This window comes from Arachis ipaensis, chromosome B06 (genome assembly GCF_000816755.2).
Source record: "Arachis ipaensis cultivar K30076 chromosome B06, Araip1.1, whole genome shotgun sequence".
Taxonomy (NCBI): domain Eukaryota; kingdom Viridiplantae; phylum Streptophyta; class Magnoliopsida; order Fabales; family Fabaceae; genus Arachis; species Arachis ipaensis.
The window spans coordinates 30,095,803-30,113,427 of record NC_029790.2 but is presented as its reverse complement, the minus strand read 5'-3'; the positions used below and the strand labels follow the sequence as shown (position 1 = coordinate 30,113,427).

Genomic DNA, 17,625 nt, shown 5'->3' with positions numbered 1-17,625 from the left:
TTAAATGACGCTATCCCGAGGACGACACCTAAAGGCGAGCCGTAAATGGCCTCATCTTCAGCAGGCTCCTCCGTTTTTTTTTTTTTTTTTTTGTTTAATTGCCTTGTTATTGTTATTTTCTTGCCTTGGGTAGTTGTTAGATTTTATTATTGTTGCAGTTTTAATATGCTTTTCTTTTATACCTTTCAAGTGTTTGATAAAATATTTGGTTGAATTTTAGAGTATATTTTGGTACTCTTGACTTGTGATTGAGGACTTAGGTCCCTTGAGATCATTGATGTCCAGTTTCATTGGTGATTTAGGGTTGTTAATATTGGTTCTAAGACCAATTATGTACACTTGACTTAATCCTCCGATGTTAGAGGGCAACTAAGTGGAATTAATCCTTTGTAATCACCATGTTGTGGTCAATGATCTAAGATAGGAACCTTGACCCTTGATCCTTGTCAAGACCCATTTTAGTTGTTAGTTTTACTTTCTTGCAATTTACATTTTCTTGTTAATCAAACCCAAAAACCCCCAAAAGATATAATCATAACTAATAATAAACACACTTCCCTGAAAATTCCTTGAGAGTCGACTCGAGGTTTAAATACTTCGGTTATTTTTATTGGGTTTGTACTTGTGACAAAAAAAATTAAACTTTGATTGAGGATTGTTTGTTGGTTTGGAACTATACTTGCAACGTGATTATTTTTGTAAAAATTCCTAACCGACATTAATCCTCCGTCAAGTTTTTGGCACCGTTGCCGGGGAATTGCAATGTGTGCTTGTTATTGGTTATTGTTCATATGTGAATATTGTGAATATGTTTGTCTTTTGCTTGTTTGTTAGTTTTTGTTAGTTGTAGGACTTTATTTGCTTAATTCTTGTTAGTTTTTATTTTTATTTTCTATTGTTACTATGAATTCTTATCATTTTGGCTATGAGTGTGGTTACAACTATGTTGTAGAAAATGAGAATCATAATGAGAACATGCATCAAGGATGGAACAATCAAAGGTGGGAGGAGGCCCAAGTTTAATTATGGACAACCCTCTTGGTAACAACCTCCACCAATGTACTATGAGCAAGAGTCATTCCAAGATGCATACCAACCCAATGGCTATGGTAGACCCCCTTGTGGTTATTAACCACAACCACCATATGCCTATGAGCCCCCTCCTCAACATAGCCCTCAACCACCATACTCACAAGTCCCCTACCACCAAACACCTCCATATGATCCTAACTCATATCCACCATACTAAGAACCATATGAGACATATGAATCATACTTGGAGCCACAACCATTCCAACATCAATATTCCCAAGAACCACCACCCCAATATGCACCATCTCTATATTCTTATCAAGATGAGCCACCTTTCTATTATGAATCCTTTCTCCCAAATGATGAACCCTCCTATCCACCCCAAGTCCCAGTAGATGATTATCTCACTTCATTACTTCAAGAGCAACGTGAAGCTCAAAGGAGGCATCTAGAATGCATGGCTACCTTGACCAAGGTAATAAACAACTTAGCCTCCCAATGCTTAAGCAATCAAAGCACTCCTATGGTCACACGTGGAGAATCAAATAAAGAGCGTAGTATGAAGGAGAGATTAGAAAATTCGGTGGAGAATGAGGAATTGAATTTTGTATTGGAACAATTGGAGGAAGCCGTAATTGTTGAAGAGGAAGAAGTGGTTAAAGACTTAGGAGATGTGGAACCTCCATGGGAATCTCAAGTCATAGAGCCTCCTTCCAAGAAGTTTGAATTTGATGTTGAGGAGGGTGTACAACCTCGAAAACATATCATGTTTGAAGACTTTGAAGAGGTTGATCAAGATATGGATTCAATAATTGATGAGTTTTTATCTACAATTGAATCCTCTCTCATTGGACTTGAAAAAGAGGTTAAGGAAGAAGGTGCACAACCTCCCATACTCTTGGTAAGCAATGAAGAAGAAATTGACTTGGAAGAAAGCTACCAAGAGGTGGAGGTAAATCAAGAAGAGCATAAGAGAGTGGAGCTTGCAAGAACATTGGAGACACCTTTGCCCAAGCCATCACCATCCATCCTTTCATTCAAGTGGGTAAATCTCTTATCTCTAAACTTTATTATTCTACTTGAATATGGTTTGCTTGAGACAGATGGTCAACTTAGAGCTCTTTGTGACTTTAAGAGCAAAAGGAAGATGATTAGTGGTTGGAAACAACACTCAAGGTTCGTTATGGTTAAGAGCTCAAAGTCTAATTGCAGAGGTTGGTGTGGAGCTCAATTTCTTGGGTTTAGGAAGTTGTTTGGGTGTTTACTTCAGAATTCGGATCACTTGCCACCCAATGGGAATTATGATGATAAACTTGAAGACGGGTATAGAAATAAGATTTGGGATCTCGGCATATATGATGATCAATTTTGGGAGTCCTTAGCTTGTGTGGAACTCCATCAAAGCTTGGAGTTATTGATTTTGAACTTTGGAGCTTATTGGAAGTCCAAGTATTGGTGAAAGTTCGAAAATGAGTACAAGCACAAGCCACCAGGACAAGGAGCTTTTCAAATGTCCAACTTAAGGACAATAAATAAAAGTGCTAGGTGGGAGACACCCCACCATGGTAACATCTTTTTATTTTATCTTTTGTAAATATTGATAAATTAGTTTAATTTCATATTTAATTTAATTTTTGAGTTTATTTGGTAGTCTAGTATGTTAAATAAGGTTTGATGGTGTCTTGGTAGCTGTTTGGATGCTTGGAATGCTTGAGGTGGTGCTAGAACTTGAAAAATTAAAAAAAAAACCAGAGCACCCTCCCACGCATACGCGTCACCCACAATATAGGTGTGTATATATGTATGGGTGCAATGATATGATATAGGTGTGTATATATGTGAATTGGAGCTTAATTGTAAATGTTGGATGCTTGGTGAAACTTTGGAGGCTGAATTTTGGCGGTAGAACTTGTGAGCTTGCCTTGTGGGGTTGCCTTTAGGTTATACGGAAAAATTGGCTAAGGTATGGCTTTGATTTCTTGTATATAATATATAATATTTTGTGAAAAAACTTAGGCTAGATGACTTAAGATAAGTTGAATTGTATGATTAATGCATGTTGGGTGGTTTTAGTTGATGCCGTGTGTGTTGGGTTGTATGTGCATAAATGGGAGTGATGTTGGATGATATGAATGTGGTGGATGGTTGACTTAGTAATGTATGAATAATGTTATGTTAACGAGTAAGTTGAAGATTAAATTATGTTGAGTTTTAAATTTTTGAGGTTGAAATTAAGGTATATGTATGTTAATGAGTATTGGAATGATTGAGAAGGATTGGGATTAAATATAGTTTGTTTGTGGTTGGTTTGAAAATTTGGAATTTTGAATTGAGTTGGAAATGTGGTAAAAATAGAGGTTTGGTGTTTTAGTTGAAAAACTTGATTTAAATGAACTTCGACGGTCCATAACTTTGCTTGTGCGTACGCACACCACGGTGCGCACGCACACACATGGACATGCTTGCTGTTGAGCGCGTCTGCACCTCCTAGTGCGTACGCACATCTTTGAAAAATTGTACAAATGTGCGCAGGCACACATGTGTGCATACGCACGCACCCCGTTTTCAGCAACACGTATTTTTGTGATTTAGATATGGTTTCGAACTTCTAAACTTCTATTTTTTATCCTCTAGGACCCTAGAAATGAGTTATAGTGGTAGTGAAAGGGTTTAAACTAGGAAGGTGAAGTAACTTAGAGATGAAGAAAGCTTGAGAAGTAATGAATTAGGTATGAGCAAATAGGTTGCATATATATACTTTTTTTTATATTATAAAGATGATTAAAGAAAGGAATAATTGTTACATCCGAGCACTCTTTCTTGAAAGTGCGACCCCAGGAGATGGTGGAAGGTGAGGATCCCCTTCTTTGTTTCTTCTGGTATTGTAAAATCGTCTCCAGCGAGATGGTGAGAGGTTAGGATCCCCTCCTTTGTTCCTCCTGGGCATATGAGAACGTACCTCTTGAGTAAATGCAAGGGTTGTGGTTTTGCCCCCACTTGCTCCAGGTTGGTTAGTATAGAGGCTCCCCGGGTAGATACAAGGGTATGGTTTGCCCCACTTGCTCCGGATTATGATGAATTATGTATAAAAATGTAAATATATGATGTATAAGTGATGTTATGGCTATAATGAATGATTATGAAATGATTACAATTGAATATGAATGCTTAAGTGGTTTATGTACTTATTTTATCTGAGATACGAGTTTTTCTAGGTAAAGAGCAGTGGCTTGCCACCACGTGCTCTAGATTGAGACTCGATACTCTATTGATCCTACGTCATAAGGGTGACCGGGCATGTATAAATTCCCAGGAAGGATATCCCCAATGAGCAAGATTTATATATAAGAAAAAGTTATGCATAGACTCTTGGGGATGCGCGATGAGAGATAGTCCAGGGTTTAGCAGCCGAACTTGTCGGGTTGGCTTGATAACCAATTGATGAGACTCATCAGTCATAGGATAGGCATGCATCATATGCATATGTTTGAATTGCTTGGTTATGCTCTAATTCGGAGTGCCTATGTGATTTTAATATGCTTAATTGTCATACGTGCTATCTGCATTACTTGTATCCTAATTGTGTTTGTCATTGTCTGCTTGCTTATTTGTGTGATTCCACCAGAGATAGAGGTTTTGGAGGAAAGTAGATGATGGAGGGTTAGGTTAAAGTTTTGGTTAAGTTTAGGAAGTCTTAGAAAACCACCTTGATTCACTACAAGAAAATGGAACATTTGTAACAAAAAAATTGTATCAAATTTAAAATTGTTACAAATTATAAATTTTTTTGTAACAATAATTAGTTATTGTTACAAAATAAGAATATTTTGTAACAACAAGAAAATTTGTTACAAAACATTTGAATATTTTGTAACAACGTGATTTCTTTTGTTATAAATTATGTTGACTTTCGTATTAAATTGTTGTTTTGTTGCAAAATATTATAATGTTCTACAACAAAAAATTATATTGTTGCAAAAGTTCAAAACATTTTGTAACAAAATATCTATTTGTTTCAAAAGCTCTAAATATTTTGTAACAAAAAATTAATTTGTCACAAAATACAATATTTTTGTAACAACTTATTTATTTGTCACAAAATTCAAAGATTTTTTGTAACTAATAAAAAATTTTGTTTCAACATATTAAATGTAAGACTTCAAATTTTTAAAAATTAACATAATGAGTTATTTATGATTTATTATATTTATTTTCAAGATTAATTGATTAATTTTTAAAAATGGTATATATTATTTTATATTTTTTTATAAAACTAATATATAATTTTTACTAATTGTAATCCTCACTTTCACTCTTCATTCTACCGCTCGGTGAGTCACCCTCCTTCTTTCTCTTTTTTTTTGTACTTTGAAACATTATTGATTTGATTTGAATTTAAGCTATTGTTTTTTGGTTGGTGAACTTTTCAGGTGTGTGGCACTTGTGTGGTACTTATTAGAAGTTTCTCTATGAAAAAGGAGCTGGATGAATATGATGGAGTTTGTAATTCCTTGTTCATACATGATGGAACTTGTATGAACATGATGGTGTGTGGCACTTGTGTGGCACTTATTACATTTTGGAGATTTATAATTTCTTGTTTTTCTTGTCCTATGTATCTACATTAGGGTTCTTCAATGTGTCTTGTTAGTTTGTACTTTAAAGTTTATATGTTGAAGATTTATAAAACAATCTTAGTTAAATAAAAGATATTTGAACTATTTATGTTATTATATATTATATAAATGTTGACTTGTTAAGTAAATTAGTTAATATATTAATTAATTAAAAAAATATAATTTGGCAAATTATGTGTATAATTTGTATTAAAAAAATTATTACAAAATAAATAGTATTTTGTAACTAAAGAAAAAAATGTTACAAAATCAAGTTATATTTTGTAACAAAATTTTATGATAGGAAAAAATATATTGTCACAAAAAATATTTTGAAGATCAAAATTTGTTATCACTTTTGTAACAACTTTTGATTTTTTGCATCAGAAAAATTTGTTATAAAATATTACTTTGAATTGTAACAGTTCCATTTTTTGTTACGAAAACTTTTCGTAACGGGACATATTGCAACGGCCTCTTTTTTTGTTACAAATATTGCTTTTTCTTGTAGTGATTTATGGTTTCTGTTTTAATTCTTAAGTTTTATAATTTGAGTGTCGACGTTCTAGAATTGCCTCTGGCTTTCTCGGAGCCTTATATCTTATGTATGCGGCACCTTTATCATGTTAAGAACTCCCGGTTCTCATTCCATACGGATATTTCTGTTTTCAGATGCAGGTAGAGAGGCACCTCACTAGGCATTTAGAGTTCTCTGCAGTGAAGTGGGCTTTTTGGGAATTCTACTTTTGTTCTATTTTGTTATGTCTATATGTATAGATTATCCCTAAGTATATATATTTTACTTTTGCACCTTATAGAGGTTTATGGAGCTTATAGAGGTTTATGGAGAAGTATGGTTACTTTTATGTATTTTGGGTTATGGTTTCTTATATGTATATATATGACTATTCTCTGGCCAGCCTTAGCTTCGCAAGTTGAGTTCGGAGCTTGATATTTTGTACCTTGATTCTCTACTCTCGTTATTTTACATACATATGTTAGTGTACCTTAACTTTCTTCGTACGCAAGTAATCCTTATTCTTGAGTGTTGCGCTTTTAATTTACGATTTTATTTTACCTATTCTTCAAGGTTCCTAGTATACTATATTCTTTTAATTATTATACGTATATATATTTTATTTTAGAGGTTGTAATACCACACCACATCTGCTTTAGCGTAAAGCTCTGTGTAATAGGGTGTTACAACCTATTTTTTAATCTCTCCACCTATTTTGTCAAGTATTTTTCTATCATATTAATTCCTCTTCCTCCAAAAATATGAACAAACATTGGTTCTCTAACTTTTTATTCACTATTTGTAAAGCAATATATGATATATATCTCTAAGCCGAATGTGTTATTTATCCCCAAACGCATTGTTATCGCTAAATGCTTCTTGATTAATATTTGATACAATCTTTCCTACTTTAAAAAAAATTATACTTAAAAGCTAATTCTAACGAGCAGCAACAAAAAATATAATAAGAACAATTGAATTAATTAAGTCATTAACACGATAATAAGTTAATAACATTACAACAAAAAATAAAAATAAAAATAAAACCCAGCAAGTCAGCAACCACGGAAGGAAGCCAAGACCTCAAGAACACAAGTCAGCAACAAACCAGTAGCAAGAACAACATAACAACCATCAAGGATCAAAGAGCTATATTAGAGAAAGTGGTTCTTTTAGACAAGTGGCATGGTTTATGATTTTATCTTTGACATATGTGAGCTAACGTCACCTTCAAATTTGAACATATTTAAAAGTAGGTGCTTTCATTGAATGTAAGTATAAACTCCATAATTAATTGGTGCCAAGATCACTATCTTACATAAATAACACTTATCCTATTTATCATGTCTCAAGCTTATAGAGATTTTTGGAGTAGCTTTCACTGCAAGAAACAAATGCTGCAGAATTTGTATGAAGAATAAAAAGCTAGAACAAAAAATTGTAAAAAGAACTAGTATTACATTCAGTCAGAAAAAAAGAGATAATAACCAATTTGAATTGGTCGAATAACCAACTTATTCATTCGCTTAAGTAAGTGTGAGATTTGAATCGTACCGTGTGTATGCAACAATTTATTAATCAGTACTAAATCGTTAAATATAATTTAAATTTGAATGAATTAATTTTTGACATACTAAATTGAAAAATACCATGAAAACTAAAACAAATAAATAAATAACTACTACAGTGTCTATGATCCCTCCCACTTCGTCAATCATTTTTCATTTTCCCCTCTCATTTAATCATTTCCATCATTCCCACCAACAATATTACTTGGGTAGAAAAAGAAAGAGATTAATTATCAAAATATTTCTGACAAATACAAGCTCAATCTTATCTTATAAAAATACGGTAATAGTTAAAACAAAAAACTCGCCCCAAAAATTTCTGATAAAAGAAGCTCCTTGTTGGAACACTCGTTCTTGAATTGCTGATTATCAATATCAATATATAATTAATAATGCACTTTTGTTTTTTATAATATGAATATGAAACTAGAAACCATGCATGAAACATTTAAACTGAGGAGAAACATTAAATTCTTATATAGCATATGATTCGATATATTGTTTAGTGTTTACACTTATACAATACATTAAACACTGTTACAGAAACATTATTATACATTCAGATAGTGCACAAACATTATTACTCATATTGCATGCCCCTCAGAGTTCTCAAACACCTGTTGCCATCTCATGTTTTCTACTGACCCTGCATTACAGCAATATTTACAGTTAACTTAGAAAAAACAAGGAAACCAAACCATCAAAAAAAGAAATTTGATTAAAATGGCAGTTGGATTTACCTCAATCCATGTAGCTAGTTTAGGCCTTCCAGCAGTGATGTCATGCTTGTAAATCTCTGATGACACAAGTTGGAACCTCTCAACAAATGTGATATAGGCAATGTCCACCTGATGATTCATTATTAACATCATTCATCAAATATTTCAAAGCTTATCAAATTAATTTGTACATAAAAAAATTTGGTGAAGTATAGAATTAGATAAAGAGTGAAGAGTTTTACTAAATTTATAAAAAATGTGTACATAATTCATAGTACATAATAAAATTTTTTATGCCTTTTTTTTTACTAAAAAAAAACTTTACTTTTCACTAAGACTTCACTCTTTAGTGTAGCATTACCCAAAAATAATGCTGCTAGATAAAAAGGAACAATAATAGTAGTATTTGATTTGATTTGATTTTTTTTTCAAGTTTGATTCAATTTACCAAGCTAAATTCACCAAGGAAAAATGGGCCATCTTCATATTTACCAAGAGCATTCTCCAGGTAGTCATATGTAGCACCTAATTCAAATGAAAAATAATATAAAAATGTGTATCATAATGTTTGTCATCATTTTCTTATTCTAGTAATTCAGAAACACATATTGTTCTTATATTACTTGTTTGCGTTACAGGGTCGCCTTTGAATGATCCAAACATCTCTTTGGTAAAAATATCGACATACTTAATTAGCTGGTCACCAAATTCCTTCTTGGTAGGATCCTGAAATAATATATAATGTCTTATATTATTAGTATATTTTCTAACTTAAGAAAAAAGGTCATAGAATAGAAGGGATTTGATTTCTTACATTAGGATATAGAGATGGTCCTTCGAAATTGACATCTATGTATTTGATCAAGTCAATACTCTCTACCAAAATCTTGCCGTCATGTTCAAGAGATGGCACCTATACAATATAATTAGGAGCATCAATCAGATTAATCAGATAGTTTGGTCAATTTTACGTTATTGTTAGAATATATTTTTATGTAAAGTAGATCTTAATGTTGATACGTGCTATGTTAAGTAATTAAGTCAAACATGTCAAATGATGTTTCGGTTTTTAGTTTTCATATTTACAGAGAGACGTTTTAATATGAGTAGTTATCATATTGTAAATTGTTTCCCACGTACCTTGCCTTCTGGGTGGACCTTCTCTTTATACCAAGCAGGCTTGTTCTGAAGGTCAATAGGAACTAATTTGATCTTTTCTTGTAATCCCTAACCAAGTTTAAATGAGAAAGAGTAAAATAAATACTCAAATTTCAAATTACTATTAAAAATAAACATAACAAAATTACTTTTAGATTTTTTTTTGTTTTTTACAATATTCTTTGACTCTACAAATCAAAGACTAATCTGTTACATATTTAAATTTTGTTTAAGGATCTACTACTGAACAATAAATTACAAGTGAAATTTTAATCTTTTGGTACTTATTTAAAAAAATAAGTGAACTGACTACGTGCTCTCAACTCAAGTTGACTTAAATTACTTTTAGAATTTAATTTTAGTGCCATACAAATATATTTAATTAGGTATTGCCTGCTTCAGAAATGAACCAAATTTTCTTTTAAAATATTTTACGCTATCAAGGAATACATCAAAATGATAGTGATAAAAAGAGGTTAGCATGAAGAAATCATTAACAGAAAGCAAAGTAAACCTTGTAGTTCCTAGTGATCCATACACGCTGCGCAAAAGGGCATGAATAACTGATGTACAACCTGGTAGTTCCATCAAAGATAGGTGGTGGGTCTGAGGTTGCAGACAGAGTGGGAGGTCGAATTTCTTGCACACTTGTACAGAAAAAAGAACAATTCAATCTATCAGGATGAACAGGCACAGAAGTAACAAATTAAAGAGTACATGAAAAGGATTAAAGAGAATGAACATACGCTATTGTTGCCATTGGATCTACTGATTTTATGAAATGGTTATGATGATGGAGTGGGTGGAACGGAATAGGTTCTTATATCACTTTTTTAGAGTCGTCTTGTATGCGCCAGCAATGACGACGACTTGTTAAAAATATTAATTAATGGCTTAATGCTATTATTATTATTATTATTATTATTATTATTATTAGGAAAAGTTATACTTTAACCTGCTGCCAGAAAAAGAAATAAATATCTAACACCTGTGATATAGAGTCCAAATCGCAATTCATAAAAATATAAGCTTAGTTTTACAATGATTTTTGAATACGGATTTAATTTGTACAGAACGAAAAAAATTATATACAAACACTTGAAGATGATTATACTTTTTATTCCACTTATACATAAAATAAGTATTATCTGTTATGACAGCTAGTCAGTCAGCCATATACATTGGCAGGGCTGCTTTGTTTCCACTTTCATAGGCATTTGGCACCCGAGGAAATGTTATGCTTTTAAATATACTCTTTGTTTTTAAGTAATTAATCAATTAACTAACTTAGCTTAGTCAAATAATTAGCTAAGTCATCTACTTAAACAAGTGTAAGAGGATTCAATCACAGTTATGTAAGCAACAATTCATAAACTAGTCATTAAATAAGAGCTCATATTATATTGGATTAATCTTTAATTTGTCAGACAAAAAGATACTGAAAAACTAAAAAAGAAAAAGAAAAATTAGTTAACGCCTAACGAGTTCCTGGTCTTTTTCTTTTAGATAACACTTATTTTTCAGAAATTCCCATATAGCAGGGCTTGCCATCTTTTGAATATAATATGTCAAAAAATGCTATGCTAAACTTCTCGAAGGATTATCTTAATTGGTGCAAATGTTGACAAGTTCGGAGTGATTAGAAAAAAATATTAGTGATTAAAATATATTAAGTGTTGATTCCATATCATGCCACCTAATTCTAGCTGCAATTTACTGAGATTTTTTTTTCCCCCCTTCTTGGCCGCCTAGGAAGTAATTCTCCTTTGCAAATTCAGATTGTAATTGTCATAGTTTTTTGTTTTTTATTTTTTATCTTTATTTCTCATAGGAAATAAGATGAAAAGCTAACGATTGGTAAAATCCAGAATTTATTGAGTCAACCTCCAAGTTTTGGGAGGATAAGGGTTTCTTTTTGTTTTTCTCGAGATATATATGTTATGTTGAACTGATATTTCGTAAAAATCTCCAAAGAGATACCGGTGTCATTTCACACTGTACAAGAGTATAGTCAAATCTAACATCATATGATAAAAATGAATTTAGACAACTAGACTGGACTTTATTCAGACAGTGTAGCTTGTGAATTTTGACTTTACATTTTCTACATTTGGATACGTACAGGAAATACAGTTGCTTGACACTATCAATGAAAATTAGTTTGTTACCAAATTGAAGAGAATGGCGCTTTTACTCCACCATTTTCCTACATTGATCACTACTACTCTCCGTTACATTGATAGCTGAATACAACCCCCCGGCCCAAAAAAAAAACAATTACCACAAGATATACAAATTTCAAAATTAATACCATAATTAAGCAAATGTTTCTTTCGCATATCTGTTTCCAGTTTCCAATCAACAACGGGTAAATTTATAGGACATACACGAACACATACTTCACAAAGCAATACATTTATCAAATTCAAAATGGATTCGACCGCGAAATCGTTCTGATGTAATTAATTTTTCATAAAGATATTGAATAGTTACAAGTAAATGATTTGCGTGGGATAAGATAATTATGAAACTTTGACCAATGTATCTTGCAGCTTGGATTGTTTGTTGACCATAATTCATGAACCCAATTACCATAAAGAACATATCGTGAATATCTATGAAATAGTTTTTTTGTTTCTTTCTCTTGTTTGCCACAAGTTACAAATCTAGAGGATCCATATTTTACCGTGAAAATAGTTGAAACGAAGTTGTTAATAATAGATTGCTGAGAGAAATAGGTAAAAGAAATTTCCACCCAAGATTTCAAAAAAACAAAAAGAAAAGAAAAAAAAGAAAGATTTCATTTAATTTGAAAGGTTAGTGGAGGTTTATTTCCCCATCTTTTATATATAAACATTAAACAATATACAACTATAAATCATGGAGCATGAAACCATTAAAAATGATTCACATGGACACATGATTTTGGAATGGAAAAGCTCTATCCTTCGTCTCAGTTCAGAAATCAAAACCAGATTCCAGCCAAAGACAATGGTGAAAAACAGGAGGCATTTCCCACTATTTCAATGTTATGCTCTAGCTTTTGGACATTTGCTTAAGCCATAGAACAGGATAATTGTGTATAGCTCAACCCACCTGTGTTGAATTCACTTTGTAAGTTTGTCGGATTTCTTTGCCAGACTCGATATCACCCCGATGGTAAGACTTGAGGCTACAAAACCAAGAGATGCCTCTGTTGAGACATGGATACCTGCAAGGAGTAAAACATGTAAAATATAAGAACAGTGGATAATGATTAAATTGACAATTAATTCATCAAGGATCAGGGCACCAACCAAAGTAGTCCAAGATCATCTTACACCCGATGAATCCCAAAACGACAGCAATGGAAGACTGAGAAGACCAAAATCGGATGTCAATGAAAAGGACGGATAACAATAACGTTGTACACAGTTAAATCAAATGATATGCAATATAAACGGCAGAAAGTTATGCAGAAACCATGGTACCTGAAGAGAGCAAGTCAACATTTACCTGTAAGTACTCGAGCTCGGACATACCCTCAGAAATTATCGTGTAAAGCGACCTTAAGCCTAAATTGAGAAATGTTTCTTATTTAGTTATTGCTAAACTTGTAAAGAAGAGCAAAAGATTTAACTGAAACAAATACAAGAATATAACAAGTGAGTTCATTTATGAAACAATATGTAATCCCACTTCTTAGGAACAGATGCAAGCATACAAATGAACTCAATGTAATCCACAAACAAACAGAAACAAGCAGCCTTTCTAAAACCAGGTATATAATGCATTATAGTCCTTGNNNNTTCCAAAATATATAAGAAAAAAAATTTCGATATTTATTAGTACATCACAATTCACAAGAAAACACAAGCAAGAAAACTAACCCAAAATTGCAAAAAGATTAGATGTAAAAATTATGAAAGGATCCCGTGTTACACCAAAAACTGCAGGTATTGAGTCAACCTTCAAAAAGAAAATAAACAAGAAAAAGTCAGTCAACATTCTCTTGCCAAAGTAACCGGAAAGTCCACAGAAATCAGAGAGATGCAAAAAACCTACTGCAAATGCAATGTCACTGAGCTCAATAACTGCTATGGTAAGAAGCAAAGGTGTGGCCTGCCCAAAATGTTTGACCCTGTTAGAAATCAAGTTGAGAATAATTTAGTACAAAAAGTCTGTTTAATTTTGTCCTGAAAGCAACAAATGCTAATTCCAAAAAGGTTTGAATGCATTTGTGCTGTCAACTCAGAAAGGTAAGCTTCAAAGTAGTCATTGAAGTTACATTCGAGCCTTGTAGTGGTCCTTCAAATTAATAATTACTTATATTTATCCCTAAAGTTGCACTCCGAGACCCAGAGTCGTCCTTCAAGCAATTTCCGTCAACAAGTGTTATCGAAAAGCTGATGTGGACTCGTTTCTGACACGTTGGCAAGATAACAGGTAGCTGATGTGGAGGACGAAACTTTTCTTTGGCAATTTAGTCCCTGGACCAATTTTAAAAACCTTAATCCCCAAATTTGCTTCAGACCTTCTCTTCTTAGCTGTTCTTCACTAGGAGAAAGAATGATGACGATGATGCAGCCTTCCTCTATCAATGGCATCCAGCCTGATGGGATGATGCCTAGGTAACTAACCAGGTTTCAATTTCAATTTCAATTCCAATTCCACTTTTCGATTCATCAATTCTTCAATCTGATTTCTGTAACTGCCAGTGACACTTCCTTTGGAGTAGCGCACGATGCATTCAACACTTTCTTCAGCGAGACAAGATCCGGCAAGCACATTCCTCATGCTGTCTTCATCGATCTGGAGCCAACCATCATCGACGGGGTCAGAGCCGGCCCTACCGCCAGCTCTTCCACCCAGAGCAGCTTATCTCCGGCAAGGAGGACACCACAAACAACTTCGCCACGGGACACTACACCGTCAGCAAGGAGACCATCAGCAAGGAGATCGTCAACCTCTGCCTTGATCACGTTCGCAAGCTCGCAAACAACTGCACCAGCCTCCAGGCCTTCCTCGTTTTCAACACCGGTAGCGGTATTGGCTCCGACCTCGGTTCCCTCCTCCTTGAGCGCCTCTCCGTCGATTATGGCAAGAAGTCCAAGCTCGGCTTCACCATCTACCCTTCCCGTCAGGTATAACTTGAAGATTTATTGTTCAAGAATTTACCTCAAGTGTTCTATTCCCTAATCGCTACTTTGGGGTTTGCTTTGCCTGAAATTAACAATGTTGTTCCCCCCTTTCTAATTTCTGATTTCAGGTTTGGACAGCTGTTGTAGAGCCATACAATAGTGTTCTTTCCAGTCATTCTGTCCTCGAGCACACTGATGTTGCTGTGCTCTTTGGACAATGAAGCCATCTATGATATTTGCGGGAGGGCCCTTGATATCTCAGAGCAACGCCATTAAAGAGTAACAAGGAGAAGAAAAGGTATCTGATTTTGTTTTGGGAGGAAGAGAAAATGTTGAATTAGGGAAGGGTTAATGTACTTACACAAATGAAACGACATCCTCCAGCACAATTTAGGCGCCAAACCAAATACAACGTCGTTTAGGCTTGCCAGCGTGTCGGAAACCTGTCTACATCAGCTTTCCGATGGCGTTTCATTGACGGAAATTGCCTTAAGGACAACTCTTGAGTCCCGGAGTGCAGCTTCAAGGATGAATATAGGTAACTATTAACTTGAGGGACTACTATGAGGCTCGAGTATAATTTTAGGAACCACTTTGAGGCTTAACTTGTCAAAAGATGACAAATGATTTAGCAGATGCAATCAGGAATTAATTCAAATTTGAAACTAAAGTTAATCAATAACTTACTTTCCACATCCCATCCTGATTTGTTATGAACTTATTTCCATCATAATATGCTGCAATAATTTTATACAAGACATAACAGATATAATTACTAAGTACAAGTTAAAGAAACTCAATGCAAAAGATTACATGCCAGGTGAAATCTGTATAAGCCGACAATATATTTTGTCCATTAACATTCATACATAACCTACTTGGCTGTAATTCCTGTTTATACAATCAACCAATCAGAAAAAGAACATTGGATTCACCAAATAAACCACTTCAGTGCTGCCTATATTGGAGAACAGTATAAAATACCTAACAACTTAATCTAAGTGACGTAAAGGGTACAATATGGCTATACCCAAAGCACATCATACAACATTTATGTGGTTGTAGGATATAGAGTTTGCAGTAGAAGTTCAGGAAAATGTATCACAATTATTGTTTGCATATGCCAGAGAAATTAGTTCCTACATGGACTGACAGACAACTCTTTTTCTTTTTCTTTTTTTTTTTTTTCGGTTTTTTTGTTTTTGTTTTTTCTTTGGGAGGGGAGGTGGGTGGTAATTTCAGGTTCCTAAAAATCTTTGCCATAAACTTTGGTTCAGCTATTTATACTCGAATATGAATCCTTTAAGCATAATTTAGATTTCAACTGATTGAGCCCAGGCATTCAATTATATTCTTCCGTGACCTTCTTCCGCATAGTATGAACCAAAAGCGACTACAAAATACCCAAGCAATCAGCAAGAAAATCACCAAGAAAGTAAGAATCAAGGTTATATAACATTACTTGTTACAGGGATAAATTTCTGGCATGTCTTCACCACAAAGTTATTTGATAAGTCAGACTCATCTTCTTCACTTGCAAATAGCTATTCATAGAATAAGAAACATGTTGTCATTAAAGCCACAAAATTGCGCATTCTGCACCAAGAGCCATAAACTTTCAATAAAACGTTAACATGAATCTTCACCTTAAACGATGAATAAATCAATATTGCTGCCAAAAGAAGGTTAACTGCCTCAAACCTCTAAAACAACACAACAATAGAAGACAATAAAGGCGTAAGTCTTATAATGATACAAAAAATTACATGCATAAAATATACAAAGAAATCTATGCATCATGAAACAAACCTGAAGGGTGGCAGTTCCAAGAACTATTAATGTTAGACGAAAGAAAACAGCACCAGCAATACCATATGAAAGTACACGGCTCTGTAAGTTCAATAAGGAATCACAAATGAAAAACCATGGTCCAGTTTTCTAAACTCAGCCTCATCCAATTGTCAAAACCATGTTTACAAAATTTTAGCACCAAAAGCTACAATTTAAGCATGATTTAACCATGGCCAGTAGGTTTTCACATCACCTGATACATAACTGGCACTTTAAAGTATTTGAATATCAAAACAAAGACAAAGAGATTATCAACAGAAAGACTCTGCTCCAACATGTATCTGGAAAAAAGTGCACAAGAAGGCAGAGATCATCATCACAGTCAGCACAGTGAAAGCGAGGCAGAAAGCTTTAAACAGTTACATTCTTTTTCTTAATGTGATGTTAAATGCAAAAAAAAATATATGCTGACATTCCAAACACCAAATTATTTGAATTTAGGCATTGGAACCATGCTATAAGCATAGTTACATGAATTCACCAATTAGATAGCATACTACGTACCAATTTGCACATAACACGTACCAATTCATCTGTGTATCGAAATTTGAATGTCATGTATATTTTTCACATAAAATATTTTACATATGGCATACTGCATATGGAGCGTATTGTGTTCCATGTAACTATGGCTGTAACACTATAATTTAAAGTATAAGTTAAGGTGTTAAGTTAAAAGCTGCAAATGACATCAACAACTATTGAATCATTGCATCCCGTGATGAAACTGCAAACTAAACATATTGCTTAAATATTACTCTACAGTATATAAATACGTGAGTTGGACTTATTTGAAGATTCCTGCATGGTATTAAACTGGAATGCTAAGAATTAGAATTCAATCAAAGAGTTGAATTTTTTTTCATTGTTTTGAAACCACTAAAAATGAATGATTTAAATTTCTTTGAGAATTCCAATTCTTATCTTTCCTACATTCCAGATCAATTCTCACACTCCTAAAACTTAATAGATCAAATATCAAAAATATCTATTTATAATTAATAAAATAACTTTGTCAAAAATAAAATCGTAAAAGAAGAAAAT

At 33.4% G+C, this 17,625-nt stretch overlaps 2 protein-coding genes across 5 annotated transcripts in view; both read right to left on the bottom strand.

The window, feature by feature from the left end:
- The window catches only part of LOC107646839 (glutathione S-transferase L3), a 28,535-nt gene extending 18,017 nt beyond the window's left edge, over positions 1 to 10,518 (bottom strand). The window contains exons 1-9 of one of the 3 annotated variants that reach the window (XM_021104361.1): positions 10,357 to 10,518; positions 10,125 to 10,257; positions 9,593 to 9,679; positions 9,267 to 9,365; positions 9,076 to 9,178; positions 8,901 to 8,977; positions 8,474 to 8,581; positions 3,515 to 3,519; positions 843 to 875 (exon numbers count right to left, since the gene is read on the bottom strand). In XM_021104361.1, the coding sequence (XP_020960020.1) occupies positions 863 to 875; positions 3,515 to 3,519; positions 8,474 to 8,581; positions 8,901 to 8,977; positions 9,076 to 9,178; positions 9,267 to 9,365; positions 9,593 to 9,679; positions 10,125 to 10,257; positions 10,357 to 10,370 (639 nt within the window). In that variant the 5' untranslated portion in view covers positions 10,371 to 10,518 and the 3' untranslated portion in view covers positions 843 to 862. Of the gene's footprint in view, positions 1 to 842; positions 876 to 3,514; positions 3,520 to 6,588; positions 6,623 to 8,473; positions 8,582 to 8,900; positions 8,978 to 9,075; positions 9,179 to 9,266; positions 9,366 to 9,592; positions 9,680 to 10,124; positions 10,258 to 10,356 lie in introns of those variants that run through there. The other 2 variants (XM_021104360.1, XM_021104362.1) reach the window with 2 other exon arrangements.
- LOC107648687 (thylakoid membrane protein TERC, chloroplastic) overlaps positions 12,390 to 17,625 on the bottom strand; it is a 6,151-nt gene continuing 915 nt past the window's right edge. The window contains exons 3-12 of one of the 2 annotated variants that reach the window (XM_021104359.1): positions 16,775 to 16,862; positions 16,540 to 16,620; positions 16,377 to 16,433; positions 16,193 to 16,274; positions 15,418 to 15,467; positions 13,655 to 13,711; positions 13,480 to 13,558; positions 13,081 to 13,164; positions 12,907 to 12,964; positions 12,390 to 12,821 (exon numbers count right to left, since the gene is read on the bottom strand). In XM_021104359.1, coding sequence (XP_020960018.1) covers positions 12,927 to 12,964; positions 13,081 to 13,164; positions 13,480 to 13,558; positions 13,655 to 13,711; positions 15,418 to 15,467; positions 16,193 to 16,274; positions 16,377 to 16,433; positions 16,540 to 16,620; positions 16,775 to 16,862 — 616 coding nt within the window. In that variant the 3' untranslated portion in view covers positions 12,390 to 12,821; positions 12,907 to 12,926. The remainder of the gene's footprint in view (positions 12,822 to 12,906; positions 12,965 to 13,080; positions 13,165 to 13,479; positions 13,559 to 13,654; positions 13,712 to 15,417; positions 15,468 to 16,192; positions 16,275 to 16,376; positions 16,434 to 16,539; positions 16,621 to 16,774; positions 16,863 to 17,625) is intronic. The other variant, XM_016352496.2, reaches the window with a different exon arrangement.